General features: G+C 42.3%; 1 protein-coding gene across 1 annotated transcript in view; it reads left to right on the top strand.

Annotated features, from left to right (window-relative positions):
- The window catches only part of ABCA4 (ATP binding cassette subfamily A member 4), a 97171-nt gene that overhangs the window by 67588 nt on the left and 1756 nt on the right, over nt 1–27827 (top strand). Inside the window, exons 22-51 of the mRNA XM_060277455.1 lie at nt 411–548; nt 1104–1297; nt 3007–3275; nt 3607–3662; nt 3930–4135; nt 4431–4479; nt 5114–5340; nt 5963–5979; nt 9037–9287; nt 10732–10873; nt 11922–12020; nt 13239–13428; nt 14936–15030; nt 16039–16071; nt 16368–16473; nt 16590–16664; nt 17518–17687; nt 18401–18578; nt 19774–19889; nt 20896–21043; nt 21515–21638; nt 22184–22313; nt 22717–22837; nt 23460–23522; nt 23617–23723; nt 24150–24291; nt 24762–24896; nt 25555–25658; nt 26511–26603; nt 26732–26981. Coding sequence (XP_060133438.1) covers nt 411–548; nt 1104–1297; nt 3007–3275; nt 3607–3662; nt 3930–4135; nt 4431–4479; nt 5114–5340; nt 5963–5979; nt 9037–9287; nt 10732–10873; nt 11922–12020; nt 13239–13428; nt 14936–15030; nt 16039–16071; nt 16368–16473; nt 16590–16664; nt 17518–17687; nt 18401–18578; nt 19774–19889; nt 20896–21043; nt 21515–21638; nt 22184–22313; nt 22717–22837; nt 23460–23522; nt 23617–23723; nt 24150–24291; nt 24762–24896; nt 25555–25658; nt 26511–26603; nt 26732–26981 — 4028 coding nt within the window. The remainder of the gene's footprint in view (nt 1–410; nt 549–1103; nt 1298–3006; nt 3276–3606; nt 3663–3929; nt 4136–4430; nt 4480–5113; nt 5341–5962; nt 5980–9036; nt 9288–10731; nt 10874–11921; nt 12021–13238; nt 13429–14935; nt 15031–16038; nt 16072–16367; nt 16474–16589; nt 16665–17517; nt 17688–18400; nt 18579–19773; nt 19890–20895; nt 21044–21514; nt 21639–22183; nt 22314–22716; nt 22838–23459; nt 23523–23616; nt 23724–24149; nt 24292–24761; nt 24897–25554; nt 25659–26510; nt 26604–26731; nt 26982–27827) is intronic.

Genomic DNA, 27827 nt, shown 5'->3' with positions numbered 1-27827 from the left:
GGATATTCTATACTCAGATATCTAATGTATCTGAAGGATTGAAGAAATGTGCTTTTGCTTTGAACCTGTTTTGCATTTTGATGTTCTTTGTTGTTTTCTTTGTCAGTTGCTTTGAGTTATTTTATATGGTAAAGCAGAATATAGCTTTTAAAGAAATCCTAGAGCAACAGCAGTGCTTTGCCTGTTGTATCAGAATCAGCCAGGAGTCTTGTGGCACCTCGCAGTCTTAACGCATTTATCGCGGCATAAGCTTTTAAGTGGTCTCTGGACTACAAAAAGCTTATCCCACATTTAACATGTTAGCCTTAAAGTGCTAAATCATCTGTTACATTAAATATTTGATTGTTGGTTGTTGAGGAGCAGTCTCTTTCCTCTAGCTGACTCTAGCTGCTCTCTCTTGTTTTTCTTAGGTGGCATGCAGCGAAAGCTGTCCGTCGCCATTGCATTTGTAGGCGAAGCAAAAGTGGTTGTCCTAGATGAACCCACTTCAGGAGTTGATCCGTATTCCAGACGATCCATTTGGGACCTCCTGCTGAAGTATCGTTCAGGTAATTTGTCCTAAGAAAACTTGGTTTCGTTTTTTTCTTTAAAATCTTTTAATACCATTCCCTTGTTTCAAAGCTTCTTGATGATGTAAAGATAGCAGTCTCTCTGCGTGTGTATACACGGAAAACGACCGTGGATTTCAGACGAAGCAGACTGTGCTTGATCTCTCACTGTCTAAGGTTGCAATTTGTGCTCCATCTACCTGTTAATAATTATACATTCTTTCTGAAGACCTATGAAGTAATCTTCCCATTCAAATGAAAAGGCAGCAAAGATTGACAGATTATAGGCTCTGCATATGTGGTGCACTGAGTATCTGTTTTGGCTAAATTCAGCAGATTAGTTGATTGTGAGTAGCGGTGACAATGCTTAGATGGGGGGGGGGGGTTCCGCCTTGGGTGGGCGGAATTTACCCAAGCTTTACACAAGTTGTCCCATGTTATTGACTGTCATGCTAAACTCCCTAAGGTTATTAAGTAATGTCTGGTTATATAATAGACAAGAGGCCTGCAGCCAGTGTTTTCACAGGTAATTTACTATTTTTTGGTCCAATTTAGGGAGAACCATCATTCTGTCTACTCACCACATGGATGAGGCAGACATCCTTGGCGACCGGGTTGCTATCATTTCCCAGGGAAGGCTACACTGCTCAGGATCCCCTGTTTTCCTAAAGAATTCCTTTGGTACAGGCTTCTATCTCACCTTAGTCCGTAAGATGAAAAACATCCAAGACACTGGAGGAAAGGAGGCTGTAAGTGTTTGGCACCATTTTGCACAAGTAACCTTGTAAGCATTATTCATCCTCCAATATTCAAATACAAATACAGTACATTGTGAGTGGCATTTTATTTGTATACATTCTACTTAAGGGGGGGGGAGAACAAGAGGCACCTTGATTAATCAGGGACAGGTAACTGACCTTTCCTGTCTGCGATTGTTCAGAATTCTCTCCAGCTCCGCACCCTTTAAGGTTTGCCAGTGAGCTTCTGTAATTCCTACTCCATTGACACCATAGAACGCAGGGCAGTTGAGTGGAAGGGCCTCTAATGTTGGGACAGAAAAAATGGGTAACAAATTGGGTGGAGTGGGGAAACTGAAAATAAGGAGTTGAGAATATACTGAAAATGACCATGGAACTCTAACTCAGAGTTTTCAAAACCTAAAAGTCTAAAATAAAGAACAAGAAATGCTATGATGAAACAGGTCCATAATCTGAAAGTGCCTATGTGTAAACCAGAAGCTGTTTCTGAGCAATAAAACAACTTACTTTTCTTTGTAATCTTTTGGTTGTTAACGGTGATTAATTAATCGACTGTGTTAGCTGGTTTAATATATCATATAAAGAAATCTCATTCACGTTAGTTAGACCCGGCAGTGAATGCCAGCCTGCATCTCCTCAAATAATTTTGCATGCCCAAAATGATAAGGGGGGTGGGGGTTTCCTGTATGAGGAAAGGTTGCAGCATTTGATATTTTTTTAGTTTAGAGAAAGGCAAGTGCAGTGGTACCTCGGTTTTCGAACAGCCCTGTTTACGAACTGTTTGGTTTACGAACTCTGCAAAACCGGAAGTAGTGTCCCGGTTTGCGAACTTTACCTTGGTCTACGAACGGAAGCCAAATGGTGGAAGGGCACCTGTAGTGGGAAGCCTCATTAGGGAAAGCATGCCTTGGTTTAAGAACAGATTTGGTTTAAGAACGGACTTCAGGAACAGATTAAGTTCATAAACCGAGGTACCACTGCAAGAGATATTTATAAGATTATGCATGCCATAGATGAATTGGATAGAGAAAAGTTTTTCTCTGCCACTTATGACACTAGAAGTCATGGACATGCGGTGAAGAGGAAGGTTGAAAGATCCAGGACAGAAATAAGGAGAGCACTTAATTAAAGAGTGCCACAGGTAACAGGGGTGGCCAGGAATTTGGATGGCTTTAAAAAAAATGATAAGATGAATTCATGGAGGATAAAGCTATCAGTGGTTGGGCAAAATGGGCCATTGGCCTGATCCAGCCGGCTTGTCTTATGTTCTCATGTCCTCACTCATAATCAAGAACAGCATACAATGCAGTACCACTTGAAGGCAAGGGTTACACAAGCCCTTGTTATTCTCTGTATGTATTTGTTTTTCCCTCTTAAGGTTTACAGCTCACCTTTCCACCATTGTCCGCGAGGTAACCTTAACGATTGCATGTGACTTACGATAGGGCAGCCTTGAAATGCAAAATACAAGGAACACTATAAAAGGCATGCCTACGAAATTGCCAACTCCCAGGAACTCCCAACAGAAGTATCAAGCAGCTCCCAAAAATAGCTGGTTCAACAAAGGTTGAAAAAAATTATTTGGGAAGCCTGATCAGCAATCATTCCTGATAAACACTGTACTTAGCGTGTATTATGACCACATTGAAGCTGATATGACTTGTCCCTTGTTCACCTTCCTCTTGCTTATCTGATTTTAGACCTCTTGCAGCCTGGGATCCAAATGCTCATGTTCCTGCTCCAGCTGTGTGCCCACAAACAAAGCCGAAACTGTGGAACAGGAACTGGATGGTGAGAACAGGGTTTGGCTGACTTGTTCGTTGCACAACATTATGATAATGTTTATTGGATTACTTATACCTTCATGGGCCATAACTATGTTAACTAAATGGAGCATCCATGTTCAGAGGCAGCTGGGACAAACAAACCAGGAAGGGCATTCATCCCTTGCTTGTGCCCCCCTTAAGAGGCCTCTCTGAGATGTCATCCTCGGAAACAGGATTCTAGGTGGATCCTACTTCTGACCCAGGAGAGATCTTCCTGTGTTTTTCTTTATACTGTGCAGGGGTGCCAAAGAATAAAATATTGGGGGGGGGGCAGGTAAGTCCTGCCTCACATAATAAACCACAAGATGCAGCATGCACACACCATTCAAATGGCAATGCCCATCAACTCTGGGGGGCCCTGGCGCCCTCAAATATTTTATTGAGGGGGGCAAAGGGACCTTGGCTCCAAGGAGTTAGCTCCTATGGTGATTACAGTCTCTAGTAAGCCTCTACATGTACTGTGTATCTTGGGAGGACAGCCCTTCCTAACTGGCTTGTTGAAATTCAAACAACCGTTGATCCAGTATGGTGTAGTGATCAGAGGGTCAGACCAGGGCTCAAATCTTCACTCATTTATGAAGCTTACTGGATGACCATATTCCAGCCATACCTTCAAGGACTAACCTGCATCACATGGTTATTACGAGGATAAAATGGGAAGGGGGAGAAGAACCATGGAAGGCACCTTCAACTCCTTTGGGGAAAGATGGGTTATATAGGTTGGAAGCAAGTAAATACATAAACAAACAAGCAATTCGCCATTCATTTTTTCCAAACTGTGTTCTGCCTTTTTGCAGGTGACGTGAATGAACTAAATGAACTGATCCACCACCATGTTCCGGAAGCCAAGTTAATAGAAAGTATTGGTCAGGAACTTATCTATCTTCTACCCAGTAAGAATTTCAAACAGCGAGCGTATGCAAGTCTCTTCAGGGAATTGGAGGAAACCCTGGCGGATGTGGGACTCAGCAGTTTTGGGATCTCCGACACGCCCCTTGAAGAGGTTGTTAACTTTGTGGGGTGTTGTCTCTCTCTGTCCCTCACATATTTTCTTTCATAATTTTGGGTGGATGTTTATACCCCATCAGTAGTAAGATTTTTGTAAATATTAAGTGTGTCTCCGAGTTCTTAAGAGGACAAGAATCCTATCTGGATTTATAGGGAGCTAATGGTACAGTAGGTTCTACTGTATTCCAGTAAATTCAAGCTTTTCACCGATGTTACTGTGGGGCAGAGGGAAGAGGATGCTCAAAGACCCTCATGCCCCCACAGAACATATTTATGCATCTCTCTTGCAGGTTTTCTTGAAGGTTACAGCAGAGGCTGATCCTGGAATACAGAATACAGGTAAACTCTCTTGTCATCTAGTACCTGAGGGTCATGCTAAAAAGTTGATTTAAATATCTTCCACATCTTAATAGACTACTGATTTGAAAACAAGAGCCACTAGTGTGGGGAAAGGGCTGTAGCTCAGTGGCAGAGCAACTGTAGAAAGTCCCAGCTCCATTCCCTAGAAGGATGCCTTCTTACATCCCTAGCCATTGGTAGGGTGAGAATAGGGAACTGCTATTATCTCAAGCTATAGGTATGTTTTTCTGGAGGTTCCCAGGGTGGGGGCATTCTTCAACAATGGAAGGGTTAGGGAACCTATTTGAGCATCAGTTCTAGGCCCAGTGCGGCCATACTTTTAATTTAGCCATAGCAACGCAAATCCAGAATCAAATAGATGTAGCTCATCAGCTCACAAACTGATGGGAAATGGGAGACCTGGACCAGTACAGTAAGCATTTGCTTAGTTTATTTTCTATTAGATCTGTAAACATTTCCTGCTGTAAGTGTAGTTGCGCTATTATCATGCAACTTTGGAAATGGTGTTTTCTAAAAGATCAAACCCTGGAGAAACTCAACAGTTTCATGAATGGCAAGGCAAAAAAATGTAAATGAAGGAATTGGCATGGCAACTTTGATCTGCAAACTTTAGGAGCTGCACAGGAGAACGGTGCTGCTGGACAAGAAGAGGGAGCCCACCAGACTGCTCCAGCGGCCAATGGCGCTTCTCGGATGCCTGTGGCACAGGAAGGGGATGGGAGCGGCGGGAAAGGATTGAGGCAGAACAAAGGTTGCCAACTTGCCTTTCAGCAGATCAAAGCACTTTTCATCAAACGATTCCACCACAGTACACGTAGCTTAAAAGACTTCCTTGCTCAGGTATGTGCTCCTCCATTACAGTCACAATGGCTTCTTCCAGGCCCGTGTGGGGTGGGGGGGCAGCCCAGTATACAGCCCCCATTTTTCAGAGGGCTAAGCTGACAAAGGGCCCTGCCCCCCCCCCCCGGTTTTTTTGTTTGAGTTTATAACTTTATTCTAACAAGACTCCCGCTCCAGGCCTCAGAAAAGCTCTGCACATGCCCGATTTCTTCCATATGGCATTCACAATTATACACACCTGCATTTATAACAGGCTTAAGGGGGGGGGGAGAAGTACAATCTTATCGTAAAAACACCGCACTACATTTTATAAGCTTATCACTGGCTGTACTTAAAAAAATGCAACCTAATGAACCAGATCCCAACACGTTCTATCCAAATACAAATCAAATTAAGGCTGGCTTCTGTCAATTAATTTCATTGGGTGTATACAGTCTACAACAAATTATACCAGGTCTTCAGAATTACCCAGAGCAGCATACATATGTACTTCCAATAATTTGCTATTGACATCAGAGTGATGATATAAATTCTGCTATCAACTTGCTGTATATTTTAATAACAGCAGCCAAGAATGTAGCTGCTTTTGTTTTTAATATTAAGGTCTGGTGTCTGCTAATAGAAAATTGGCATTCCCAAGTAAGATTTAAGGCTTAAACAAAGCACTAAACAAGTGCTTCTCATAAACCACTGTAGCAGCAGGAATCGCTGCCACGCAGCTGATGTATTGGGTCTTGATAAGGCTCTAAATCTAGTGAATGCAAATCCTTGTCACCAAGTTTTGTAAACAAGGTACTAGAAATAAGGAAGGAGAAACGTTCAGGCTCATATAAACAGGAGAGCAGCCCTTCCAGGTAGAATACGATTGCAATAAAAGTAATCCCAAACTTATAGAACTGAGATTAAAGCAGCCTTTGCCAACTTGGTGCTTTCCAGATGTTTTGTACCACAACTATCATCCCCACTCCACACACTTGTAGTCCGAAGCAGCTGGAAGGCACACAAGGTTAGCTAAAGCTGCATTAAACGATGAGATCTTAGAACAGAGCTATCCACCTGAGTAGGTGGCCTATTGTCCTTTATTGTCAATGATGCATCCCATACAATTAAGAAAACAATACACTTCTGTAAGAGAAACCCAATTTTGCAAGTTCGATTTGGGTGGGGATTCTGGGGAACAAGGTATCCAAATAGAGACAAAAACTGAGAACAAGTAGTACTGAAAACTCCAAGTAATCCATATATGCGGAGAGGCTGTAGCTCTGGCAGATCACATTGATTTGGGTGCAAAAGGTCCCATTGTAAACCATACTGAGCTTGATGGAGCAGTGGTCTGACTTGTGAAGAGGGGTCTTCCTATGTTCCTACATTATTATAATCTCTAGTTTCTGAGCTATTCACATATGCTGTTATTCTCTTTAAATTTGGGAGGATTAAAGAAAAACTCTTATTCTTTGATGTATGATGTGTAGTGTTATCAGACCTTTGTGGATTTCCAGCACAAATGTCCACTGTCGGTATGCTTGTGTGTTATCCGAGTGGTACCGTGTTTCTCATATTTTAAGGCATCCCTAAAAAATAAGGCATGGCAGTATTTTCATGACCTGGCGAAATATAAGGCATACCCCGAAAATAAGACGTACCAGTACCAGGTTGTGGTGGGAGCAGGTCTGTGCAAAATACCGGTATGGTACCGTAAGAAAAGGAAGATGCCTCCTCGGAACCGGATGCCGCTGCCACGTGGAGCTCCGTCCGAGTGGGAGCCAGCAAGAGCTGCAGCACGCACAGCAAGAGCTGCAGCAGGAGCCTCAGTGCGAAGCCCGGCTAAGGTAGAGCCTCAGCGAAGGCTCAGCAGGAGCCGCGGCGGGCAAAGAAGAAAGGATCGGGACCCTGCTAAGCAGCCGGCAGGAGCCTTAGTGCGCAGCGCGCGAAGCCCGGGAGCTGGCTGGAGGCGCAGCTCAAAGCGCGCGATCGGTAAGCCCCAGCAGCCAGCAGGAGCCTTAGCGGGCAGCGCGTGAAGCCCGGGAGCTGGCTGCAGCCGCAGCTCAAAGCGCGCGATCTGATAAGCCCCGGCAGCCAGCAGGAGCCTTAGCGGGCAGCGCGCGAAGCCCGGGAGCTGGCTGGAGCCGCAGCTCAAAGCGCGCGATCTGATAAGCCCCGGCAGTTTTTGCAATTTGATCTGCTCTACAATTCTCTTTAATTACTAACTCTAACACGGTTGTGTGTGTGGGTTTTTTTCCTTTCTAAACTGCCTTATGGATATTTCTGCTTAAGACATGCTAGACATACAATGAACTCTCTCTCACACACACACATTACACATTCTAGATCATTAGCAGCTAATGACTGCTGTCAAAATCTGGGTGTCCAACTGTTGCTTCTAGAATAGCTACCGTATAAATCAGAACACAATCACACCACACTCTCAGCCTAGCATACCAGGTGGGGTTTTTTTTGGGGGGGGGGGGACAATGTAAGCACCATTTCTCCTTAAGATCAAAACTGTTGGTTTGTGATTCTCGTTTAAGAATGAACTTTCATGAAGACGTTTGCCAAATTAAATTGCTGTGGTGTTTTTAAAGATGCAAGAAACAGAGAACATAACCCAGTAATATTGCAGCTACGCTGCCTTTGGAACAGATTCTCCCCTTCTTGTTTTAGCTTAGCTGCAAATCATAAATTGTTCTGCAACATCAGCAGTACAAGGGATTATCTCATAATCCATCCTGATGCTATTCTGCTTCTTTCTTTTTTTAAAAGCAACCTCTTAAAAAAACACCACACACATTCTCAAAAGCAAAGCTTCATTTTCTATAAGGCTGGCTATGCAAATGCTTTCAGATGAGTTTTGCTCTTTTGAGTAACTTCCTTAACAAGTTGAGGTTATTTGCAAAGAGAGAGTGAGTAAGAGTACACAACAGTGGCAGGGTATTGAAATCTTCAGAATGGCACTGTGCCCCAGAGTGACGACTCTATGATGCTGCATGCATACAATGCCTATTTTGCCTATACCACTATGCCAGCACTAAAAGGTAAAGGTAAAGAACCCCTGACAGTTAAGTCCAATCACAGATGACTCTGGGGTTGCGTCGCTCATCTTGCTTTACAGGCTGAGGGAGCCGGCAGTTGTCCGCAGACAGTTTTTCCGGGTCATGTGGCCAGGATGACTGGCGCAACGGAACACTGAAACCAGAGCAGCACATGGAAACACTGTTTACCTTCCTGCCAGAGTGGTACCGGTACCTATTTATCTACTTGCACTTTTTGGTATGCTTTCGAACGGCTAGGTTGGCAGGAGCTGGGACTGAGCAACGGGAGCTCACCCGGTCACGGTGATTCAAACAGCCAACCTTCTCTGGGGTTGCGCGCTCATCTTGCATTATTGGCTGAGGGAGCCGGCGTATAGCTTCCAGGTCATGTGGCCAGCATGACAAAGCCACTTCTGGCAAACCATTTAATTGCATGCAATTGCTCCCCCTCAGTGTGCTTTTGCTTGGTGCAAAAGTACAATATTTATGCATGGTTGGTGCACGCTTTAATTGCATGCAATTGCTCCACCACCACCACCCCCAGTGTGCTTTTGCTTGGTGCAAAAGTACAATATTTATGCATGGTTGGTGCAAGCTGTAATTGCATGCACGAAAGTACCGTAAAAGTCTGCCATTTTACTCATCACTGTTTGTGTCTCTCCCCCAGCAACAATCCCCCAGACAAGATGAGTGGAAAAAGGAGTTATTCTGTGGATTACAAGAAAAGAATTGTAGAGGACTCCAAGGGCAAGAATCTTGCAGCTTTCTGCCTGGAGAAGAAAATAGATATGCGACTGGTCCAAAAATGGCGGGCAGATTATGATAAACTCAGTCTACAGGTGCTCATGGGAAATTCTAAGAAGCGCAAGTGTGGTTCTGGACGGCAACCTTTACTTCCTGAGCTGGAAGACATGATCAGTGAGTGGATCGCTGACAGGAGAGCAAAGGCTTTGGTTGTGCGCAGGGCTGATATTAGAGCATTTGCCCTTGAAATGGCACCACAATTTGAAATCTCCCCAGAATTCAAAGCATCACATCGCTGGCTGGATGGCTTCCTTCAGCGATACGACATGTCTCTCAGAAAATCAACAACATTGTTTAAGTTGGAGGACGCTGAAGTTGTTAAGCGAGCACTTGCATTCAAGTCCTTTGTTGATGGAATTGACTTTTCTAAATACCAACCTTGCAACGTGATTGCTATGGATGAAACTGCAGTGTTTATGGGTCAAGGAGCCCAAACGACAATTGATCAGAGGGGTGCCTCCTCAATCTACGTTCCCTCCACTGGTCACGAGAGTACACGCGTTACCTGTGTTTTGGCAATTCGTCTGGATGGACAGAAAGTCACACCTGTTATCATCAGTAAGGGCAAGAAAAATAAGATTGAACGTGTTTCTGGCATTTATGTTCTTGAATCTGAAAAAGCCTGGTGCACACAAGCAGTTATAAGGAGGTGGCTTGAATTAATGCTGCCACTTGTTACGCGAGGTGGCCAAAGAGGTCTGCTAGTCTGGGATTCAGCCAGCACTCATCGTGCTAAAGACATGAAGAAGTTCCTTGCACAGAGAAGAATAGATCAAATAATGATTCCTGCAGGAATGACTGCTTATCTGCAGACTCTTGATATTGCAATAAACAAGCCATTCAAAGACAATTTGCGTGTAGAAATTAACGACTACATTGAAAATAGAATGACAAGAAATCAGCGTGGAAACTTTGTGAAACCTGGCCTGCAAGAGGTTGTGAATTGGGTGAGGAAATCATGGGATAAAATCAGTGACAGTGTTGTTGCCAAGGCACTCCGAGCAGGTTACCTGGATAAGAGCTGCTCATTTACTGAGAGCTGTATTGCTCGACATGAAAGATTGGGGCCAATGGTTCTAAAGGAACTGGAGTCGCAAGACATTCAGGATGGAATTCCGGATATGGAGTTATGACGATATTCCAGAAGAAGACGACTTTATTATACTTGAATAAATGTACCAGTAGTTTGCTGTAGAGTTTGGGTTTGGAGAGTTATGAGGATGTTTCAGAAGAAGACAACTTAATTATAACTGAATAAATGTAGTTTGCAGTAGAGTTTGGGTTTGGAGAGCTATGAAGATGTTCCAGAAGAAGACAACTTAATTATAACTGAATAAATGTAGTTTGCTGTAGAGTTTGGGTTTGGAGAGCTATGAAGATGTTCCAGAAGAAGACAACTTAATTATAACTGAATAAATGTAGTTTGCTTTACCATACTTAATTAAAAAATAAGACATCCCTTGAAAATAAGACATGGTGTTTTTTTTTTGAGAAAAAAATTAATATAAGACATGTCTTATAATATGAGAAACACGGTACTTAAAATACCACTGACATTTTCCATATTGCCTGCAGATTGTTCTACCTGCTAGCTTTGTGCTGCTGGCTCTGATACTTACAGTAATCATTCCTCCATTTGGTGAATACCCCAGTTTAACTCTCCACCCTTGGATCTATGGGCACCAGTTCACTTTCTTCAGGTCAGAGAAGACCTTCCTCGCTCGTTCCTAGATAGCACTTGTGGTGCCTTGTTGCTGAGTGGATTCTAGTTCCCTGCTGCTTCATTCCGGTTTAAATCATGCAAATGTAGTCTGTAGTTAGCTGCTGAAGTCGTTCTCAGACTTTTTCAGATCATGACTTATCTTTTCTCCCAGCCTATATTTTGCATTTTCTTCCTGGCTAGCTAGTGTCATGTTTATGGCATAACAATATTGCACTGCACTACCTTCTAGGATTGATGCTAGCTAATTCAGTAGACCCATTAAAATGCCGTGTGTACAACTTCTGCTTTGTTTGAGATACTTTGGCTTCTGTGTAATGAAAACAAGACACTAGGTTTGCTGCTCGGTATTTTTCTTTTTCTGTCCATCCATATTGCTCTAAATAGCTAAGTGGTGCAGTGTCAAAAATATGCAGATAGGTGATGTCTGGGTGAATGTGGATGCTTGTCACTTATGGCCGGTTTGTATAACCTCAAACATGGAAAAACCTGTGGGCACACACACCATATTGATGTATGTCATTTGTATACATGTGTGTGCTCCATTTCCATAATTTTCCAACCTGGAAAGCAGGATGGAAAGATTGCATAAAACCGACACAAAATACATACAATTTTTAAATGCTTGTATCACACAATGACATGTACATAGTATTTTCAGGTTTGAGACATTAGACTATATGGAAAATGTGTGGATAACTAGGAGATACAGATGGACAAGGTACAGCACAGGGAATTATCTCTCCGACACAAAAACTATTGCCTTCTTGTTAGCAAGGAATGCATGTGTGTGTGGTTTTCACCTTGCATTTAGAAATCAATGCCTTGGTCATGGGTCAAAAATGCCCTTGTCCTTTCTGTAATCCTTTTACACTTAGTATGCCTTATCCTATAATGGGTGATTGATCATTAACATATCCTGTGGCTTGACCCTACCTGTGTGATCAGCAGATTTTCATTCACCACTGTCTTCTTGCTTCTGCAGTCAGCATCTTTTTATAACCTTAAATCTCATCCAATCTCATTAGCAATGAGCAGCCTGGCAGCGAGCAGATGGTTCCTCTTATTGACGCCTTCTTAAATAAACCGGGATTTGGAAATCGCTGCTTAAAGAGAGAGACCCTTCAGTAAGTCACTTTGTTCTCTCTACTAATCTAATCCATTCTATTGCAGGGTGGCATCAGTAGTGCTTGAAACAGTAGTGAACTGGCTTCAGAAGTTTCCTAGCCAGTGAAAATCTCCGAGAATGCTGTTGTCACCAGTGACAAAACTGGGGATTGTGTCTGTTGGTTTAATTATTCTATTTCCAAATTTGTAAACTGCTTTTCACCATAGAAGGTCACAAAGTGGTTTACAGAACAATCACGAAATAAATTCATCAATCAAATGAGGTTACAGGGAACTAGTCAGAGGGCCTTCTTGGTAGTGGCTCCTGCCCTGTGGAACACCCTCCCATCAGATGTCAAAGAGGGGCCTTTCTGATCTCAGCTGTAAGGGAGTTCCACAGTCAGGCCCACAATTGAATGCATGTCTCCTGTGCTGTGTAGAGAAACACAGCAAAGCACCCCAAATTTAAGAGAATAAAAATATGAAATACAAAGAAAGTAAAGGTTCTGTGTCAGGGGGTGCTCCACACATGGGTTGCCTCGACAATATCTATTGGTGTCCACAATAGCTCCATTAATGTCAAAATGTGTCCTTTGCTCAAAAAGCTTGAGAATCCCTGGCCTAGATGTGCCCCAAATGGGTTTACTAGTGACAAGTATGGGCTTGTAGTATAAATAGCCCTTTAGTTACAGGATAGGTGATTAGGACTGGGCGATGTATTGATACACCGTCCAAAATTGGTTTGAAGTCCACATTGTGGTAATGGTTTCGTAACACTGGACATGGCGATGTATCGCAAATCACAATGTGTGCGTGTACTATGTAAAAAATCATGATATGGGAAAAATCGTGAAGCCAGTCATCACTTCTCTCATGATTCTATACAATAACAGTTGCAACAATATTTTAAAAGTAAAAAATGGATCCGTTTTAGACTCCTAAGTAGTAGCAGTTGCCAGAACATTACCCCATTCATCTCTATGTAACTCCATCCTTGTTTCAGACATCGTGGTATACTGTACTGCGATGTTTAGCTGGTGTTGAAGTTGAAAACCTGACATCGCTCAGCCCTATACCTGATACATGGAGTTGGGTTTGTAATGTGTTTAAGGAAACTGCTCCTTTTTAATGGTTGGTACTGTAAAGGCGAGATATATAATTGCAAGTTTTCCAAGATCTAGCATGGCCCGTTTGGTATTAACATTGCTAATGAGATCATCTGTGTTCTTGTCTCCTAGGAACTACCCTTGCGTTAATACATCAACTGCCTGGAGGACACCAGCGGTCCCTTATAACATAGATGCCCTTTTCCAAACTAATATGTGGCATCCCCAGAACCCCTCACCATCCTGCAAATGCAGTACTCGGAAGAAACTCACCATGCTACCTGAGTGCCCTTTGGGAGCTGGAGGACTTCCTCCCCCACAGGTAAGAAAGACTGCTTGGTTGCCATTTGCCTGTTTGAAGCACTGTGGTTGCCACTGAATTGCTTTCAGGTGGATTGAAAGTGTGCTAAAACACACACACATACATTTGCAATACATTTGTGTTACTTTCCATAATTTGCTTCACTTACTCAGTTTGTCAGTTGTAGTATTTGGCCATCTTGGAAGGATTGCTATAGTGGAAATGAGCATGTGGGGATATGGGGAACCACAGTAGAAGGGCAGCAGCTATGAGATTTTAAAAAGTTTGAGACACTCCTTTTGGGAACATGCAGGTTTCTTTCGGCCACTTTTCTGTAACCCAAAGCTGATTCCCCAAAGAACCCAGTTTTGCACCAAATTCTACAGTACGCTACATAGCATATATTGAAAACATATAGAGAAAACCCTTTTAATACATGAAGGAGTGATTCACAAGTAAATTGTACATGGATGTTAAGGGAGTTTAGTATCCTTATATAATTCTGGTTCAAATGTAACATTAAGCCATGGTTGTCAACAAGCCATTGTGAGCCTCGGGTCTGTATCCAGCTAGCTCTTCTTATGTAATTCAGTTACACCTTTTGTAACAAGCTTATTATGGATTTGCTTTTTGTGGAGTTGATCCAATGTGCTTGTGAAATGCAGCTTGGATCTGGGAGACCCGAGCTCAAATCCTGTTCAGCTTTTGTAGGCTCACCTTTGGAGTATGTCCCAAGCTTTCTACCTCAATGCCCTGATCTGTTAAAACAGAGGTTTGCCTCTCACGGTGGTTGTAAAGATAATTTAGATAAGTAATATTACTTTTAATAGTTAAGCTGCAAGAGATTCATTTGTTAATAATCTTGTTCGGCAACTGCCAAACTGAACATGGAGGTTTCATTATCTGCTTTCCCCCCAGAAAACAGGGCTGTGCAGAATTTTTTTTTCACAACGCTCTTCTTGAAATAGCTTGTTGGTCATATTTTGTTACTTTGGAAAAACCCTCATGCATAGCCTCATTTGTCTTCTAATGAAGGGTAGTGCTGCCACTCTGTGGTTAAATTCATATACTACGTGAATGGGTTGGGTTTTTTTTGCTAGCTACAGAGTTGTTTCTTGTCTTTTATTTCCCCCAAAGCTGTAATGACACTAGTTCACAATTGAGAAAGATTCATTGCTAGGGTATCGAGTGTCATTTGCATTCATTTTTAGGGTGAGGTTTATCAAATCTTACAAATATTTTGGCAGCCTTCAGTGAAACTTGCCTGGCTTTTGATTGCAAATCGCTGGTATTTTATCTGATCTGAAATCAAGATATAGAAAAAGACCAGAAGTTCCTCTTGAAATTTCAAGTAGAGTCAGGGCAGTTCTAATTTCAGCAGAGGAGCCATTTCTCACTGTAAATCAAAATTAGCAATCACTGCTGTGTGACCCCTTTCCGTGCCTGCCTCTCTGATCTGCCAAATTCTAAACATGAGGGGTTTAAGAGCTGCTTCCTTAATCCATTTGTCCTTTTCTTTGCCTTTTAGAGAGTTCAGCGTAGCACAGAAATTCTTCAGGATCTCACTCATCGAAATATTTCCGATTTCCTGGTGAAAACCTATCCGACCCTCATAAGAAGCAGGTTGGAAACTTCTTTTTTTACAAATCCGTGGCAGCTTGTATAGACTGAGGCTCTAAACAATTACCTTGAAATGGTTTGAAGTGTTTTGAATACCCAGCCCACTGTTCAATACTCCATTCATTAGGGCACTGAATAAAATAACTGTGGTTTATAATATCAGCCCCAACTAGTGGTCAGGGTTGATGGGAGTTGTAGTCCGACAGTATTTGGAGGGTCACAGCTTAACCATCCCTGGTTTGTGTGCATGCAGCAAACCCATTGCTTCCAATGAATTTTGCTGCTCCTAACTCTGCACAAGATTGGGTTGTAAGGGCAATCCATGTTATACACAAATATGTTTAATGAAGCCCCAACAGCTTTGTTTTTGCTTTTTATTAAAACAGCTTTGGTGTTGTGATTGCTCTTGCCACTGTTCCTGTTCAGCAACACAGCTTTTCAAGCTTCGTTATGCACACTTAGAATTGGAATGGACCCAAGGATCATCTAGTGCAATCCCCCTGCAATGCAGGAATCTCAGCTAAGTCGACAGGTGTCCATCCAAAGTCTGTACAGAAAAAGCATAGAACAGGTGTACATGCATAGGCTATCTCTGGGCAATCCATCTGTACTTGTACAAGGAGGTCAGTTTAAGGAATGGTGGTCAGGAACAGTGATAGAGGGTGAGATCACTCGTCATCCAAGTAAAGATTAGACATTCTTGTTAAGTCACATTCAGCAGCATCCAACGAAGTACTTCCACTTGCGCAATGGAACTTCCCCTCCCTCTCCTCCCTGCCCATGTGTCCTCCCCAAATCTGGTCTAAGAGTTGTGGAGAAACCCAGAACAAATTTAGCTTGGTGCTGGGAGAGGAGGGGGGGAAATTCCATTACACAGCCAAATGTCCTTGCGCTTTGAAAAAACTCTTATTGAGTACAGCCCATTATCCCCAGATGTTTTATTCAGCAGTTCCCTGAATCTGAAAGAACCTGGCTCTGTGTGGAATATAATATTTTCATTTTCTTTTGCAGTTTGATGAGCAAATACTGGGTCAATGAGAAAAGGTAGGAAGGCACTGTAGGTTTTCTGTTGAATTTTGAAGCCTAAAGACTTTGCTAAAGCGTAACAGATAGCATATGACTAACCTAGTTGTGTTGCGCCTGAGATGCTCTATGGGTGGTTTAGAGAAAAATATGTTATATGGTTTATAATTATATTCCATGCTCAACATTGAGTAATGTACTTCTTTTCTGTAAGAAAGACACATTTATTCTTAAGGGAATGTTCAGTATGTCAATCTATTCAAAGAAAGATGGGGTTCTCCATAACCAACTGATGGTCATGTCCTCTTGTGTTTTAGGTATGGTGGAATCTCCATTGGAGGAAAACTTCCAGTACTGCATGTCACTGGAGAGCAGATTGTTGATTTTCTGAGAGATCTTGGTCAGATGATGAACATAACAGGGGTAAGCAAAGATTGTTCTGATTTTATGCAATCGTAAGCTCCCCCCACCCCATGTCTATAGGCATTAAAGTATGTTTACACTGCAGAAAAATTTAGCGCTTGCTTTCTGCTATTTAGGGTGAAGCAACAACGACTGCCTCGAAAGAAATGGCAAATTTTCTTAAGTACATGGAAACTGAATATAATATTAAGGTATTTTTTATATTTAAGACTAAACCTTTCAATGTTTAGAAGCACTATATCAGGGATTGGGAACCTGTGTCCCTACCAATGATGTTGCATTTCAACTCCCATTTTCCCTGACCACCAGCCCTGCTGCCTGTGGCTGATGGGAGTTGTAGTCCCAGCATCTGGAGGGCCACAGGTTTCCCATCCCTGCACTATGGGATCCTGCAAAACCTAAAGCTTATCAACACTTCCTCTTGTCCCACTGCTTTCCCACGAGGGGAAACTGCTCTTTAGTGCTCAGTCGGAGCAAATGGCAATTTGGGCTTCCTCCAGGTAGACATTTGCTCCAATTGAGCACTAAAGAGTGAGGTTTCCCTGGGAAAGGAGTGTGGCAAGTGGAAAACTACTTGAACCCATTGCTTTCTAGGCACGGGACAAGAGGAGCCCCTAGTCAAAAAGAGAGAAGTTTTCCCTTTCCTGGCATTTAACATTCACACCCAAGGGAACAGTGGATTTGTTGTATTACCTTTAACTAAAAAGAAAGAAGGAAGGGAAGGGAAGGGAAGGGAAGGGAAGGGAAGGGAAGGGAAGGGAAGGAAGGAAGGAAGGAAGGAAGGAAGGAAGGAAGGAAGGAAGGAAGGAAGGAAGGAAGGAAGGAAAGAAATCCTATTTAAGATATGAAAAAGGGGTTGCTTTTTAGAGGGAAAGGCAAGCATATTTTGGGACGAATGCTACATGTTTCAAGACATATGAAGTACCACCCCAGCAAAGTTCTGAAATCTTGACCCATTTCCACTTATATAGCCAGGTGGTGAAATAAAAAAGGGGCAGAACTTGCATTGCTCAAGTTGCTAATGAGCTAACTTCCTCTGCCCAGGTGTGGTTTAACAACAAAGGCTGGCATGCCATGGTCAGTTTTCTCAACATAGCCAACAATGCAATCCTGAGAGCCAACCTGCAGACTGGCAAAGATCCCGAGGAGTACGGCATAACTGCTATCAATCATCCACTGAACCTCACGAAGGAGCAGCTCTCTGAAGTCACTGTGTAAGCAAGAAAAGTTTGCTGATCTGTTTCCCTCCCTTCTTGCTAGCATGGACACTGTGACTTGGAATGTGCCTGTATGAAAGATAAAAATATTTATGATACTTTCACTAAGTATAGTACAGAAATCAAGCTAGTTTAATTTACCCTAAGTGAGAACCTGTCCTTTCATTTAGCAACAGGTTTAGGATGAACAGAAGACAGAGGGTGCTTTCAGGTGGGAGTTTATTGTGGAATTGGTGTTGCTCATGTATGCAGGGGTTTCTCCCGGTGTCATCAAATGCCAGCCCATACTTCTTCTTTTTACATTTAATCTATATTTCCTCTTATTTAAAAATACGGCAATCTGTTTTTCACCTAGATTCACTGCTGGTGTGGCAACCCAATGGCACATTTTTAAAGTTATTTCTGGGTGGGCAGGTTTGTCACATATGTAGTGACGTTTTGATAGGTGCTCTCGAACGCTACACCTCTACTTCTGCTTTTTCAACGGCGTGCATCCTAGTCATGTTGTTTCTGGCTCAGATGATGTGAGGGGGCTTATATCCACCATTTGCCACATGCTTAGAGATGTAATCTTGTGAGATCTTGAGAGAACCTCAGAGACTGTGGTGACAGTATGTACATCGAGGTGTTGTTGTTGGTTTTTAAAACAATAATAATAATAATACAACTCTTGATCATTAGCTGCCCCCTGTCTACTTTTCTCACTGCAGGCTGACCACTTCGGTAGATGCTGTTGTTGCCATCTGTGTGATCTTTGCCATGTCTTTCATCCCAGCAAGCTTTGTCTTATACCTTATCCAAGAACGGATGACAAAAGCCAAGCACCTCCAGTTCATCAGTGGTGTGAGGCCTTCTGTTTACTGGTTTACCAATTTCCTTTGGGACATTGTAAGTAGCCAATGGACGTGATGTAAGAAAGTACATTTTAATGTATTTTGGTATTTGTTGGAAGCCGCCCAGAGTGGCGGGGGAAACCCAGCCAGATGGGTGGGGTATAAATAATAAATAATAATAATACAGAGGAGGTCCACAGCTCAGTGGTAGTGCATGCAAAATGTTGTAGGTTCAATCCCTAGCATCTCCAGGTAGGGCTAAGATATACCCCTATTTGAAATCCTGGAGAGCTGCTGCCAGCCAGTGTAGACAGTACTGAGCTAGACAGAGCAATTGTCTGACTTGGTATAAGACAGTTCCTTATATATATGTCACATATGTTGTTGAATGGACTCCAATGAGCGCAGTAAAATACTGTACTGTCATGCAGCCTTTCCGCAAAACATTGTTGCAGCAGACACCCAGCTCTTTCTAATCAGATAAAATCATCCCAATCCATATGTCATATTATTTACCTTGAAGTGGTGAATTTAAATCTTCATTGTGATTTATGCAGTGGTCTGATGTTAACTCGTACCACTGATTCACCTAGATTCAATGCAGCAATCCCCAGCAATGCCACAAGATTCTTTACTGTAGGTGCCAGAACCATTCTAGCACTTATCCATATAAAAATGTTTTGCCCATTATGGACAGTGCAGCCAACCCCCAGCCTGGGAGCCTTAAGCAATTTTTTTTCTATGCCCCTAAGATGCTGCCAAGTTTGGTGGTGGTGGCAAAAAGGAGAAGAAATAAAAGTAAGCACAGTGCTGAAACGAATCACCCTCTTCCTCATTCCTAAAGTCAGCCATTTGATAAGGAGGTGATAGCTCAGTTAGCTGATCAGCTGGGAAGGGGGCCTGTGTGCATGTGTGAAGGAGTGTGGGGTTGCCACACCTCAAGGTTGGTCAAGGGTGAATGCAGCCCATCAGAGCAACAATGATTAGCCAACCCTGATATGCACATACGCCTCTTTCTGCCACCTTATTTTTAAAGAAGACCCAACAAAAATATTCCAAACTCAAGTATTCATGATATAATATGCTGATTGGTTGTTGTTCTTCCCTGTTTTACCAGAATAATATACACAGTAGAAGCATCCTGGAAAATATTGGAAAAGCTGGTACAGAATTTGGGGATATGGATCCAAATGATTTCCAGGTGTTTTGTTTGTTTGTAATGAGCTTTCATTTTCTTCGCCTTGTGCCAGGTGAATTATGCAGTGAGTGCTGGCTTGGTAGTGGGAATATTCATTGGTTTCAAAAAGAAAGCATACACATCCCCAAGCAACCTTCCTGCACTTATCACATTGCTGCTTCTATATGGGTAAGTAATTTCATTAATTCTTAACAAGGCCAGACACATTCAAAATATGGGTGTCTGTTGTATTGAGTGGGTGCTTGTTTCATTTATTTAAATACCAGCTTATATTTTTCAGAAACAAAGTCTCAAGGAGGTTTACAACCTATATTAAAAGCAACAAGCATTACAGAATATCAAGATAAAATATTACAGATGGTCAAACATAAAATACAGATTCAAAGTGGCCTAATTTTTTAAAAAAGTATTCCCTTAAAAATCACCTGAAAAAATGCAATAAACTTCCACAAAACAGCATTGTTAGTAACTAGAAATAACTGTGATAGTAACACAATATGTTATGTGGAAATTCTTTGTTAGGCAAGTGTTTGCATCACAAGTCAATTATTTCCAATGGAATAAGGAGTATATTCCTATGTGTGAATAAGTGATTTTTTTGCATGTCAAGTGGGTAGATAGTGGGGAATCTGCATGTATATCCTTAGCTAATCTTACACATAAAGCCTCACTCTCAACCATACAGATGACTAATCCCAAGCCAACAAGTTATTAAAATAGCAAATGTTGGATCTACAAAAATGCATAGCAGCATCTAGCATAATTTACAACTCCATCGCCTGCTCTTGGATGTGACCACCCAGACTCTCACTCAGGCAACCAAAACACAATTCCAAGAACCACCCAATAATACACCACTTACTGCCTCCTACCAGGTAATACATTCTGCAGTACAAAATTAAAGGGGAAGTGCCCTCATAGGGACCCCAAAAGGTCTGCATTGCACCAGCCGTCTTCTCTGAAGGCAAGTCAGTTAGCTACAGGTGTTAATACACTCAGTCTCTGGAATCAACTGCCTAGCAGGGCACCCAGGAAGAGGGTGGGCAAGGAATGACCTCTTCCCTATCCCAGGATCTCTCACCACTGGCAAAATAAAAAAGCAGAGAAGGTCAGACAAGATTTGTTCACCAAGCAGATAATTTATTACCCCACTTTTTGCTGTTTTTGCATGCAGATGGGCCATAATTCCGATGATGTACCCATTGTCCTGCTTCTTCAGCATCCCAAGCACTGCCTACGTTGCCTTGTCTTGCATTAACCTCTTCATTGGTATCAACAGTAGTGCCATTACATTTGTCCTGGAGCTCTTTGAGAACAACCCAGTGAGTGACTTTTCGTCATAAACATTATTTGACAAGAGTACTGTGCTTTTTAACCTATGATCCAGCAAGGGTATTTATGTGTGCCGTGTCAGATATTGGTAGAAACAGTTGCTGAAACTGCCACGAACTATGAGCCTCTCTGCTGTGGCCAGTGTAAGATGTTTAGAAATCCTAAAGGGAGGGTTGGCAAAAGGAGCATCCACTATTATGGGTCCACTTTTAATCCAGGAGCACTGGATAAAGGGGTGGGGGCATTCATCTGCCACCTAAATTTCCTGTTTGGTACATCCCAACTGCACATCCTCATTTACCCGGAACTTACTGCATCCTATTTCACTTGCCAATAAAAGCTGGTAAAGTAAAGAATTGTGTAGCCTTTTCATCCCAACTCCCAACGTTTTCTTAAATTATAAATAACTCTTGAGTAAATCTGGATAGCACTAGCATATTGTGTATTTCTGTTTCTTGCAGGTTCTGCTGCAGTTCAATAAAACACTGAAAAATATCTTGTTAGTCTTTCCTCATTTCTGCCTGGGTCGTGGACTCATTGACTTAGCCATGAACCAAGCTGTGACTGATGTGTATGCTCGGTTTGGTAAGTACAGATGGAACGTGGAATTATTCTGTTTCGCCCTACGCCCGAGTAAGCTTTTGAACACTGAGCTGGCCCTTTCAGAACTTATCATATACCCTGGAGGGGGTAGGGAGGATGCAGAACTTTGATCTAGTCCACATTTAAAGGGCATACCTAATTTTCACTTTCCGAAAGAAAATGCCAATTAAAACACAGCCAGACTTTGAAATTCTGAATTTAGTGAAAATAAAACAATGTATTATATCATCTATTAGGCAAACTGCATACAAAATGATGTGCAATTGGCCCTTCTAAAAACAATAGATTATTCTATTTCTCTATCTGAAGCAGCATAACTGAGGTGAATTGTGTGGGATTTTTTTTTTTAAGGTACCAGCATAGCATATTCATAGCACCTAGAGAAATTGCAAAATAGTTCATTGATAATGGTAAAGTAAAGTCTTCTTTGTATTTGAAAACAATTACTTCAAACAATTACTGCCGATGAAGCACACTGTATATTTTGGTAGTAATTCAGCTTGATTTTGGTTGGTTTCATCTCTAAGGGGAAGAACGTGTCTTGAACCCATTTCACTGGGATTATGCTGGAAAAAACATGGTTGCCATGGCGGTACAGGGCGTCGTCTATTTTGTTCTGAATCTTCTGTCGCAACATAGTTTCTTCTCTTCAGTATGGTATGTTGGAAAACTCTTGGCCTGGAAAGGTCTTGTATGTATGAAATTTGTTAGTTTTAATGATGTGTCTGGCTTAAAAAGTACAGTGGAACCTCGTGTTATGTACCGTCCTCCTTGTGAATGCTGCAGGTTACGAGCTCTGCTAACCCGGAAGTAGATGCCCCTTGTTGCGAACTTTGTCCCAGGATGTGAGTGGAAGTCGTGCGCCGGCAGCGCAGCAGGCACCATTAGCGAAAGCGTGCCTCATGTTTTGAGCGGTTTCAGGTTACCAACGCATCTCCAGAACAAATTATGTTTGTAACCGGAGGTACCACTGTACTGTTTTGAGTGTGGGATGTGTGTTTCAATGAAGGCTGCTTTTCACACCTGGACCGAATTGTAAACTTGTTCTGTCTGTCTTCAGGTTTGCCCAAAACACGATGATGCCCATTATGGATGAAGATGAGGATGTTGCAGAGGAAAGGCAACGAATCATGAATGGAGGCGGCAAAATGGATATTTTGAAATTGCAAGAACTGACCAAGGTAATCTTCCAGGCAGTGTTTCAAAATGCGTGTTTGCTTTACTTTTATCTTGGAAATGGAAGACAGTATGCCCAGCATGAATCCTCTCTTTGTTTGGGGCTGTGGCATCCTGGACCTTTTCCTTGACATTTGATCATCAGTCTGAAGTTGCTTGCATCCCTTGGAACATCTGGAATGTATTATTTTCCTTCCTGTTACTCCATTGTTGAAGATCTAACACATAACTGTAAAGCATCATTTTACTGGCTTTCTGTTGACACTGCCTCCGAATCACTTCTTGCAGCTTCCATTTACTGTACTTCATTAGCTATGAAAAATGTGAAGAATATTTATGCAAACAAAAAGTTGATGTTTGCACAAAAATCTGTTTTTTCTCTTGATAAGACTTATTCACCTTGACATCCACATCAGTAAGATTCTTAAATTTTTGGAGACCATATCTATGTTTTTAGCAGTTTTTACCTAAGACCTATCTTATTTAACTTTGCTGATGGTATGTTCATTTCTATTGTTGTGCCCTCTTGTCCCTGTAAGCAGTAGATGCCAAGTTCCGATATATTCCTTCAGCTGTACATTTCATAGGAGAGATTATTATTTTAAAAAATTCCTCCTCTTATTCTAGATTTATGCAGGTAGACACACACCAGCAGTGGACAGACTCTGTGTTGGCATTCGTCCTGGAGAGGTGGGTTGTGAATCAACTTTGTATGGCCTTTTGAAGCGATTCACTTTTACAACCTTCTGGAATTAACAAAGTGTGTGATTACTTTAAAATTCAGTGCTTCGGTCTCTTGGGTGTGAATGGAGCTGGCAAGACAACAACATTCAAAATGCTGACTGGAGACACTCAAGTAACATCTGGAGATGCTGTAGTTGCCGGTCACAGGTATGTTGTGAAAAATGCCAGAAGGGGTCAGCCCAGCCCAGTGAACAATGAAATTATTTATTTACATAGTAAAATTTACATGCTGCTGGATTGTAGAAATAAAAACACCCTTTGAGTAATTGTCAGTTAGCAATATTTCCCTGTTCTATGGCTGAGGGCAGGAGAAAAAGACACACACACACACAGAAAATGATTTTGGTGGCTGGAGAGGGAAGTAGGCTCACCCAACCTCTGGCTTCTACAAGATGCACGTGGCCTGAGCTGAGCTTGTTTTGGTTTCTTTCCCCTATCCTACATGGCAGAAATGGAATAAAACTGGAGATATTGTGAATAGCTCACTGTATGTTAGCATGCGTTTCTTCTTAACTACATGGCAACTCCTGTTCTGTGCAATTTATCTTATAATGGCGGGTTTTCTTCCTTCAGCATATTGACTCACATATTTGATGTTCATCAAAACATGGGCTACTGCCCACAGTTCGATGCGATTGATGACCTGCTCACAGGGAGAGAGCACTTGCGTCTTTATGCCAACCTGCGTGGTGTCCCAGCAGCAGAAGTTGAGAGGGTAAGGACAAATTCTTCCTCAACGTCCAATTTTTTTTAAAAAAAAAGTATGATGCTTTTAAAAAACCAAAAACAAACCATGATTGCTGATCAGTCAAGAGTTGTTTATATATTCTTTGAACTTCATCCCAAAATATCCAGGCCCAAAAGGGAGTTAAGCATGTTGTTAGATCCCTGGGCGGCTCTTTGATGTACATGCACATTCTTATCTATGTTGCGGTACAGATATGCATTCACCCCTGTGAAAGTTGCCACTCTGGCTAGTCACACCACCTTGCTGCCGCTGTTTCCATGTGCAAATAATTCTGCCAATCTGCAGTGTTTTCTGGCATTACCAATGCATAATAAGAGTTCTTGTGTGGGTTCTGGAGAATTAACCCAATAACTGCATTCCTTAATAGACTCTGCTCCCATCGAGCCTGTTGTGTTTTAAGTATCAGCCCTTTGACCACCTTTATTCCTTCTCCACAGGTTGCAGAGTGGGGAATTCAGAAGCTTGGTCTCCTGGTGTATGCAGATCAGTTGGCAGGCACATACAGCGGTGGGAACAAGCGCAAGCTCTCCACTGCCATTGCGCTGATAGGCTGCCCTCCTTTAGTCCTACTGGTAAGTCACTTTGTGGCAAGGAGGCCAGGTAGTTGGCAAATGAGCCTCTTTAGATGAAGGAAATTCTGTAAGGTTGTGGAAAACTCCAGTTGGACACACTGGTGTGCAAATTATTTTACTTCTAAAACTAATTTCTATGTCACCATGTTGTAAGATATCAGGACGGTGCACAACACACTATTAAAAACAACACCAATTTCTCTGAGAAACACCCCAAACAGTGCCAAACTCCAATTGTGTTTTCTTGCCTGGGGTGGTGCTTTGCAAGAGTTAGTGCCCTGCTTTTCTTGCTGCCCTCTGCTGAACCACCGGTAGTATACCCTTCTCAAATGGTGTTTCTGATATTTTTGGAAAGTTAAGTTGCACTTTCCCCCAAAATTAAATTTGGGGGCATGTTTCATCCTAACACCTGAAAAAGTGTATTTTTAGAATGTGCAAGAATACTAAAATGCAAACCTGAGCCTTGCAGGAGTATGAAAAATAAAATTAAAAGGTGCATTTGTCCTTCCCTCACTGAGCTCCAAATAGCACTAACAAAGCTCCTGTTCCAGGCTGACTGGAGCCCTTAGCAGGAAATGCTGTTGGGTTATGTATAGGGCATATGCTGCCATATTTTGTTGAGGGTACCCACATCATTATCATCATCCACATCTCACAGGATGAACCAACTACAGGAATGGACCCTCAGTCCCGACGCTTCTTATGGAACTCAATTGTCAGTGTGATCAGAGACGGAAGAGCTGTGGTCCTTACATCACACAGGTAATACAAACCTCCCCATGTAAAATCAGTATGGGAATCTAACACTCTTTTAAAAAAAAATACTTGCCACTGTTGTAAACCTTCAGAGAAAGCATGTGATACAGTTCAGTACAGCAATGTACTACTTCAGTTTGCAAGTGGAAATCTACCATTTCCCCTATCATAGAAAAAGACCACACATTTGGAAAGTTAAAAATGGTTTACTTTACAAATTCTCTGAAGGTCAGATTCATGTGCTTTTTCATACAGCAGTCAGAAAATGCAGGTAGCAAAACTTCGGTTAGTTCCAAAGTGGTGAAAGTTCCTAAATTATTTGTATAGAAATACAAGGATGGCTTTGTAAAAAACAAAAAACCATACAGTTTAAGCTTGGAGCAACCTCTTTTCAGACCTCTTTACATACTGGAGTTCACGTGGCAGACTGAGGGAAACAAGACTTTCCTCCCAAGGAGACAGAGCAACTTAGCTAAGCCTGGCAGGACCGCTTACTCTGTCTATGGCATTAACCTCTTCGTGAATTAATTAGACTTAAGCGTGCTGGTTATACAGGCACTCTCCATTAGCATGGGGGTTGCGTTCCAAGGCACCGTGCGTGTCAGTCTGCCCCCTTGCAGTGCTGAAACCAGGACATGTGCCGTGAATGTGCACAAATGGGGAATTGCCTGTATGAGGCTGGTTATCCCACAAATGTTAAGGGCTCTCTCTAGACCCCTATCAGCAGCAAGCCTGCAATAATGGCTGAGCATCCTGACAAGCCAAAGTTGTGACGCAATGGAGCATTTACTGGCTGGGGTCAATACGAATAAGTGGGACTACAGGCCTTTTTTACATCAAGCTTTCTCTCTTTACAAGCATGGAAGAATGTGAGGCGCTCTGCACACGTCTAGCCATCATGGTTAAGGGAACCTTCAAATGCCTAGGCACCATCCAACATCTCAAGTACAAGTAAGCTGATGATTCATTTTTTTATGTTTATTGATTGATTTAGTGTAATTCAGTGTAGTTGATGGATGATTATTATTTACTGGGGTAGTAAATCCGTCACTTCATAAACCATGGGTATTATTTCACAGATACGGAGATGGCTACATTATCAGCATGAAAATAAAGCCCTCTAAACCCGGATTGCCTCCAGACCTGAGCCTAGCTGAACACTTCATAGAAGTGAACTTCCCTGGCAGCATACAGAGGGAAAAGCACCATAACATGCTCCAGTACCAAATATGCACCTACTCGCTGGCCAAGATCTTCCGGCTGATTCTCTCCAACAAGGACAACCTGAATATTGAAGAATACTCTGTCACACAAACCACCTTGGATCAGGTAAGAAAAAAATATGGTGAAAATGGGGATGGACGGACATCCCCAACTCAACAAATGCAGGCCCTCCGCCACTTAGAACCCCACCCCCCCAATGCCTAGTATGTTTTAGTAACAGGCAATTCTTTCTAAAAGGCTGTGTGCTTCTAGATCCATTCATCTGAGAGTAGAGAGTGGCATTGAGTGAGGAAAGTGTTGATTTAAAGAGGAGATAATGGTGGTCAGTCATTTTCAGTAGAACCAACCTTTGCAGACCAATTATACTAATTAAGGTGATGCACTTGTCATAAGAATGGCCTTCGCTTCACAAGACATGGCTTTTCCTTTGCGGAACAAAATGATCCATTTCTTTCTCACAAAAACCCTTACGTGTATTTAATGTGTGCTTTTTGAATGTTCTTGTTAGTACGAAGGAGGCTTATTTCTGCACACGTTGTATGAGAATTGCCTTGTCAATCACGCCACGTCTGCCAGGTCAGCCTGTGCATCAGTTTTATTGGAGGAGAGGACATTTCCCCTATGTTTAACTCCAGCTCTAAAGCAATATCTGGTTGGCCACAGATTATTTGTTTTCCAATGGAAAGGCCAATTCTTGTGTTGCCATCTTCCTAACTTTGGGGATGCACGCAAAGAAGGGCCTCAGATGGTGATTGCAGGATATGGATTGGTTCATGTGGGATAGACAGGTCCTTAGAGATACTGGGCTCAGCCACAAGTCCTGATCTAGAAAACTGCATGTATGAGATGAATGTCGGGGGGGAGGGGTGGCGCAATCTTTCCAAGGTCAACACTGGAGTCATGAATCACCTCTGTTCTTGATATTGTCACGGACATTCTGGATTTCCCTAC

This window comes from Zootoca vivipara, chromosome 7, assembly GCF_963506605.1.
Source record: "Zootoca vivipara chromosome 7, rZooViv1.1, whole genome shotgun sequence".
Taxonomy (NCBI): Eukaryota; Metazoa; Chordata; class Lepidosauria; order Squamata; family Lacertidae; genus Zootoca; species Zootoca vivipara.
Note: the sequence above shows the minus strand (reverse complement) of the source record. Positions and strands in the feature narration are given on the sequence as shown.